This window comes from Montipora foliosa, chromosome 1 (genome assembly GCF_036669935.1).
Source record: "Montipora foliosa isolate CH-2021 chromosome 1, ASM3666993v2, whole genome shotgun sequence".
NCBI lineage: Eukaryota > Metazoa > Cnidaria > Anthozoa > Scleractinia > Acroporidae > Montipora > Montipora foliosa.
In genome coordinates this window covers 12,159,021-12,166,520 of record NC_090869.1, presented here as the reverse complement: position 1 = coordinate 12,166,520, position 7,500 = coordinate 12,159,021, and the positions used below count along the sequence as shown (strand labels likewise).

The following is a 7,500-nucleotide window of genomic DNA, read 5'->3' as shown; positions in this document are numbered from 1 at the left end:
TAGCTTTTGCTTTGCGGGTGACCCGTGGGCGTTCTCTGTAGGTCTTTTAACTGCCGGTAGTCGTGGCTTTTGAGGAGTGTTGCCATTGGAACTAAGTCCACTTACGCTTGCTATTAATTCTTCAATGCTGTCATCCTGTTATATTCAAAAAGAACGTTAGGTTTGATTTCTGCCACTCTCTCGATTTTGGAATCTTAGCCGGCAACTATCGCTAAACGGCTTCAAGCTACAAATAAAGGCGGAGCTACTTATGGACATAATTAACCATAAGGGAAAAAGAGGATTTTTTCCTTGGATAAGAAACTCAAAAAATGATCAGTTGTCCAATATCAAAGAAGTGCCTTTGGTAATGGTGCCAGTCTCTTAGTTTTACCTCTTAGTTTTAATTTCAAAGTATGGGATTGGACGACCGTAGGTACGAACAGATGTACGAACAGTCACGTGACAACCCAAATTTTTCACGTGCGACCAAATTTTCTATAGTAATGGGGCTCCACTAGCGAGCCAGAGTTTGCTAATAGAATCTGGATGAGACGGCGCAACGTGAATTAGTGATCACCTTGGTCTTACTTTAAAAGCCAATACGATGTACTGCGTCGCGAATGGAACGATGGAGGAGGAGCATTGGGACAGTCGCATTGTTCGCGTTCAGTCACTATACAATCACTTACAGATGAAATACGTTGTCTCTTCCTAGTAGGGTGCTTCAGGGGCGAATCGACCTCCATGTCATCGTCGGAGCTTATTTCAACCACACTGTGATCACTGGTATCCGCAACTGCCGTGGTAATTTCCAGCCTGCATTTCTAAATCCAAAAAAGGGAAGGGCTGTATAGGTAAAGTGTTGCAGTTCTGTATCGTCTGGCTATAGAGTCATCTCGAGTGGTTTGTCCGCACAAAGTATTATAACACAGGGACAATTTGATTTTTGATGTGTACGAAGTAGCCTTTGGACAAGGAGTGTTCATGCAAATTATTAAGTCGCATAACATGAGAAACAACAAATCATTGAGCTGACGTTTTGTGAGCGTCATTACGGATTCACATCGTTTACGAGCACAGCTGAACATGTGAATAAATTTCTCCTACATACCTTTATTGATTTGTCTTTTGGAGCTGCCTTTTCTTCAATTATTTCAATATCTGATTCACAAGAAGATTTTTCTTCCCCGCCATAAACTCATTCCGGGGTTGTATTCTTCTGCAGATTTCCACCATTCCATCTCTTGATTTTTTCCTCCCTTGATCTGAAATTAGACTCAACAGAATGATCTTTTCAGCGACGGTGTGTATACCGCTAATGCCGATCATTTGAACTCCACCTCGCCTCTTCCCACTTCCTCTTTGCGTGGGCTTCAATGAGACGTAGTGATTACCACTGTATCCAAAGTAAGGAGTGCCCACTGAGGGACCCAGCTGAGGCTCCAAAACTTTAACGAAATTGTCATCCTGTAAGGTAAAGTGCAAACAATACAACTTATTACCCTTTCGTTAAAAACTTAATATTTCGTTTTCTGGAAACAATACAAACAAACAATATGAAACATTACATGATAACAATTTACCCCATGCACTGTATTGATCATTATCTTGTAGTGCATCACATCTGCAAAGGCGCTAATTACTAAAGAATTAGCATAATTATTTTGCAGGATCTTCAATGTTTCTGACCATACAGCAGGCACCTTTTTACCACCCATGTCGACTTCACACAAGAAAGCCAAGAGGTCATTTCCCTTAATTTATTAGGGAAATAAAACGGAGAAATCTACCCATTTTCCGACTGGGATTGCCATACGGCAACCCAGTAAAAAATGAAAACAAAATGTCTTAAAACCTCGTGGGAGACTCTTTTCAGGTCATTTTCAAAACACTCAACCATTAATTTCTCCATTCATTCATTAAAAAGTCTGCCTTATATATCCTTTCGGCGTGCACATTAAGAAGAGTGCAATACCCAAATCCTTGCTTTTCAGATGCTTTGTCACGAACATCATGACAATGTACACGCTGCAGCTATAAACGGAACCTCTCAACCGGGAGGCAAGGAAAATTAGGCTTAAGATTATAAAAATGGATAATCATAGAGGAAAAAAAGGAGCTCCAGTGTATAACGACAAGAAGACTAGGGCTGGGGGCTCAAGTAAGGAATAGATGTTAACAAGAAAAGAATGATGTATAAACTAATTACGCGAAAAATATTTCATTTCACTCCGTTTGTTTTCTGTTGACCAAATGGTGTTGATGTCATCATCTTTTCTTTGTCACGCAATCACTTACACATTGGTAAAATAACTCACGTCAAACTGAAGGCTTTCCAGATAATCAAATATGAGGTTGTGCAAGATCTCAGACTTAAATCCCAATTGAAACGCTGCAGCCCGATAGAAACAGCTTCCATCACCGGGAGGATTGAAAGCAATTTCAAAACCTTTTTCTTCTGCACTGACCAAAAGTCAATAGAAAAACAAGAAACGACAGTAGCCAACGAATACTGGAGAACATTGGATATGGCCTGGGAGTAACGCCACAACCCACTTTAATGATAGTCAAAATATGAAAATAGCTACAGCAAAAGTAATTAAACTAAAGCTATATGTAAGCGTACCAGGGTGGCCAGAAAAAACCTGCCCCAAAAAACCCCGTAGGGAAAAAAGGACAGGAAATCTGGGACGGGCCGGGCACATCTTACGCCCCCCGCCAGCACTCTACATATTAAATAGATTACTCAAAACTACAAAGCCAGCAAAAACAAAAATCTAATTCCGATTAAACAATCGCCCACGAATACTGGAAAAAATATAATGACAATGATAAATATATATACGAATATCATAGACACTAAATCGAAAGTTCCTTAGATACGGCTAAATGTTCGCTAAGACCATGCTTAATATATCTATGCTTAGTGGACTCACACCTCCAACCAGCATGAATATCTAACAAGTCACCAGCTATTTTCCTACAAGCCGGATTAGAAGCCGCGCCAGACTTCATAATATGTGTGCCGTACTTAGAAATATCGCTAACAAAAGGCTTAATATGCTTCTTAAATTCTTCCCTTAAAGTGGAAACAGAAACACCCAAACTAGAATGAAAATATTCCTTAGACCTACAATAGCTTTGACAATTCTGTGTACTAATGGGAACGCAGAGGAAGACTGTGGCAAACGCTTGATCAACCGCTCGGTCACAGCTACAGGACAAGTATGGCCTTCCCGATACTGGTCGTTTTTGCGCTGAGGCACATAAACTGACATATGATCACTACGAATAGAGACATTACGAAGTGCTATATTCCTAATCTCGTCAATGCGAAAAAAGCCTGCAAAACCAACTAAAAGAATAGATAAAAAACGAAGATCGGAAAGTGAAGCGCTTGAGGCAAAATGCGTAGCAATCGCCTGTACGGTGCTAACCGACAGCGGCTCCTTAGGCTGAACAGGTCGGGCAAGCCTTCTTTTGGCGCCTTCTAAAGCAAACTTTACTAAAGGGTGGCTAACAGGACAAGCCTCAATACCGGCCATTGCGTGGCCCCACTTAATAGCATAAACGGCAGATTCTATAGAGGATACACCAATGTTATTCTCGGAAGAACGCTTAGCTAGCTCAGAGATAAACAATGCGATATGCAAAGGTTTTGCCGGAATAACAGGAACACCAAACTTCGACAGAGTCCACTCGCGCCACTGTAACCAGCCAGACTTGTACTTCAGCACCGTGGACGGAGCCTTGGCATCTAATTGCCGATCAATAAGGCCTGGAACTATGTCACTCATAGAAGAATCGGACAATGAGGCTGCTTCAAGCCAACTACCGGAACTCAGCACATCTGAAAGAAATGAAAATATCGTGAAAATAAAACAATTACTTCGCTAAGACCAATTACAGCAAAAAAATACCGATGTAGGCACAAAACACGCGCGGCGAGACCACATTGACTCAAAGTACGTCAAATAAGGCTCAAACTATGCCAATCAGGCTCAAAATATGCCAAATCAGGCTCAAAATATGCCAATTCAGGCTCAAAATATGCCAATTCAGGCTCAAAACACTATCCGTGACGGTACCAAAAACTTACCCAAAATCCACACGCAAAGCCAATATTCTGAATTTTGGGCAACCGTGAAAAACGGACGCGTGAGACTTGTAGATTTGCCTCTGACCTGGGCCTTCCAAAATAAGATCCTTTATGGCGGGAAGCACAAAAACCTCCCTGACGAATGACTTGAACCGTGAGGGTCCATCACGTAAGATAGAGAGGCCAAAAATAAGCCGACGGCCATTCAGGAATAATCAAGGTACCCGAACAAGCCGTGAGAACTTGAACGGCGTCCACGACGAGACCCACCGGAGGGCAAACCCAGTTATTCTCTCCACTCCAATCCTGCACCAGTGCATCGACACCGCTGCAACCAGGGGAAGCAAACTTGGAGTTAAAACGCGGAAGCTGAGCTTTATAATAGGAAGCGAAACGGTCAATCGCGTGGGGACCCCATTTGGCATCTACGAGTCGAAACACGGAGGGATTAACACGCCAATCATCCTTGTCAACGAACCGGCTTAAAAGATCAGCCCTATCGTTGAGTGATCTTGGAATCCACTGCGCTTCCAAGGCAATATCATGTGAAAAACAAAAACGAAAAATGCTTAGAGCCACCGACTGAAGATGGACCTTAGATCTACCAACGGAAACTATCCTGGTGGCACTCTGATTGTCGGTAAAAATCTTAACCCTCTTGCGCTTGAGGTGCTCAATAAAAGAAAGCAAAACATAATAAATAGCTTTCAGCTCGCGAAAAGTAGAACTTTGACCCAAATCGTCAGTAGTGAACATACCGCTGGCCACAGTGCCGTCCAGGGAGGCGGAAAAGCCTCCGAAAGCTGCGTCGCTCGCGCCGGAAAATGCAACAGTGGATGAATCAAGGGGGGGCCGAATGGAGTAACCATTAAAAGATTCAATGGAAATAGGTCCAACAGCTAACGCAACCGATATAATGGAACCGGCGATCCTGGCTAATTCACGATAGGACGACGACTTGTTTTGAATGACGGAATTCAAAAGCCGCTTAAGCTTGTAGACTTTCTTTTCGGGAATCTGAAACGTCATAGAAATAGTGTTGATCACAAACCCGAGCCACTCGCCAACTTGCATCGGGACCCAGTGAGACTCGTTAACAAGGAGACCGGAAGACGGAAGATCCTTTCGCTGAAAAAAAGGTGCTGCGACGGCGGACGTCCTCTCTGGCTGACTACCAAAGCCGTCGTCAAGATAAACAAAAGAGTTATGACCCATAGATCGCCAGCGTTTAACCAACGGGCGCAACAATTTGGTAAAACAAAAACACGCACTATTGAGACCGAAGGGTAAAACGGCGAAAGTGAAATACCTAAGTACGCCTTTAAAGGGCCAAGCAAAACCTAGGTACTTTTGGTGGTCTGGAGAAATATCAACATGGTGGTATCCAGATTTCAGGTCCCAGGTAAAGAACCATTGTCCTTCTTGAAGAACCTGTGACAGCGAGCGAAAAACGTAAACTTAAAACGAACGAGGTGACAATAGCCCATTTCCGAGTTTTCACGTTGCTGAAGACTGGTCCCGAATTTGGACGTGAAAGGGAGGCTTCGTGCGAAGTCAGGCTTGGCGGCGCGAAAATTAAAAGAGATCGATGGTTTTTCTATCCCTAATCTAATGAATCTAATGTTTTATTGACAATATGGTTTACTGTTCAGTTGCCTGCTGTAGAAACAGAAATCAGAATCGAAAGGATCTCTCGTATTTTACTTTTCCTTCGGACAAGAGAGTTGAGACCTGGATTAAATTTTGTCGCCGAGCGGACAAAAAGTTTGCAGAGGAAGCAGCGAAGGCGAAGACGGGAAAGGCCAACAACTTGCGCATTTGCAGTGCTCATTTTTCCCCTGAAGCCTACAGAAAAACTTTGAATGGCAGACGGGGAAACACACGACACTGCCCTGCCGACTTTGTTTCGTCCAAAGCATGATTGCACGCCGAGAAGTGCTCGTTACGAGAAGTCAAGTAAAAGAAGGCGGCTCGAGACCAAGGACGAAATTAATGCGTGCTTAGCAAACCAGCTTCCACTAGGTGCTACAGATAGTGAAAATTTAACACATGTTGATTATTCTTACGCCGATTTCTCTAACGTTGAGCATGACCATCCGTACTGTTTATCACCGGAAAACGATCTAACTCCAAAACGATTGTTTGAAAATCCTGAACCTGAGAAGGTTAAGTCAGTGGGTTGCCAGACTGACATAAGCACATCTGATTTTGAGAAACTTGAGAACGAACTAAAAAGCCTCAGAAAAAGGTTAGCAGACAAAAAAACACTGAAACGTGACTTATTTATGGATGATGTGCTAAAAAATGATGATTCAGTGAAGTTTTACACGGGAATTCGCTGGGATGCTTCAATTTAATTTCAGAACTGCTCACACCGCAAGCTGAAAAGCTCAAATATTGGGACAAAAACAAGGATAAACAAATGAAATACCAGACGGCACCCAACAGCAAACTGGACCTAAAAGAGGGCTAACACTCAAGGAAGAATTAATTCTAACTCTTGTAAGGCTGAGACTTGGGTTGATGGGAAGACAGTTGGCTGATATAATTTCTGTTTCCCAGTCACAGCTCAGCAGGATCTTTACAACATGGGTTTGCTTTCTTGCAACAGTATTGAAAGAGGTACTAGTGCTTTGGCCAAGCCAAGAGAAAGTGAAACGTAACCTTCCTCGATCATTTAGCAAGTACCCAAATACAAGAATAATAATTGACTGCACTGAAATGTACATAGAGAAGCCTACCTCCCCTTACGCTCAAAGAGCGACATGGAGCGAGTATAAGGAACATAATACAATAAAAGCTCTTGTTGGGATCACCCCTTCTGTTTACTTCAGCTTTCTTTCAAAATTTTGGACGGGAAGTATCAGTGACAGAAAAATCACCCAGGAAAGTGGACTTACAGATCTGCTAGAGGAGGGAGATCCAGTAATGGCTGACAGGGGGTTCAACATTCGAGACATCCTTACTAAAAGAAAAGTCTACCTTAACATACCCCCCTTTTCAAAGAAAGGTAACAATTTCACTTAATCTTCCACTAATCAATAGGATTTCTGAAAGTTCAAAAATTGGTAACAATAAAACAGGTTCAAAAATCCTTATTGGATCACCATGAGACATAACTATTCTTACTAACCATAAGCGTATATGATCTATATGATCTGTTAAGAGCAAGGAGGAGGCTTATTTCTTTTGAGTAACTCCTAGCGAGGGGGGCTTTGTAAAAAACTCGAGAGTCAAAATACCAGTCTTCTAGTTTATATCATCAAGCTTTAATAAATCTAGGATAGAGTATACAGCAGTTATCAATGTCCTGAAATAGTCTTGAAATCACAAGTTGCACAGAAAGCACAAAACGGAGCGCATATGAAGTTTGAAGTTAGAGCACTGTAAAGCTGAAGAGTAATATAAGCTTTTAAAAC

At 42.3% G+C, this 7,500-nt stretch overlaps 1 protein-coding gene and 2 pseudogenes across 1 annotated transcript; 1 reads left to right on the top strand and 2 right to left on the bottom strand.

Annotated features, from left to right (window-relative positions):
* Positions 1-2,841: 2,841 nt before the first annotated feature.
* LOC137983415 (integrase/recombinase xerD homolog) lies at positions 2,842-3,531 on the bottom strand (annotated as a pseudogene).
* A 715-nt stretch (positions 3,532-4,246) lies between these two features.
* Positions 4,247-5,296, bottom strand: LOC138009926 (uncharacterized). Its single transcript, XM_068856913.1, has one exon. It carries the CDS (start codon positions 5,294-5,296, stop codon positions 4,247-4,249), a length of 1,050 nt encoding a protein of 349 aa, XP_068713014.1.
* Positions 5,297-5,717: 421 nt separating this feature from the next.
* LOC138009918 (uncharacterized) lies at positions 5,718-7,108 on the top strand (annotated as a pseudogene).
* Positions 7,109-7,500: the final 392 nt, after the last annotated feature.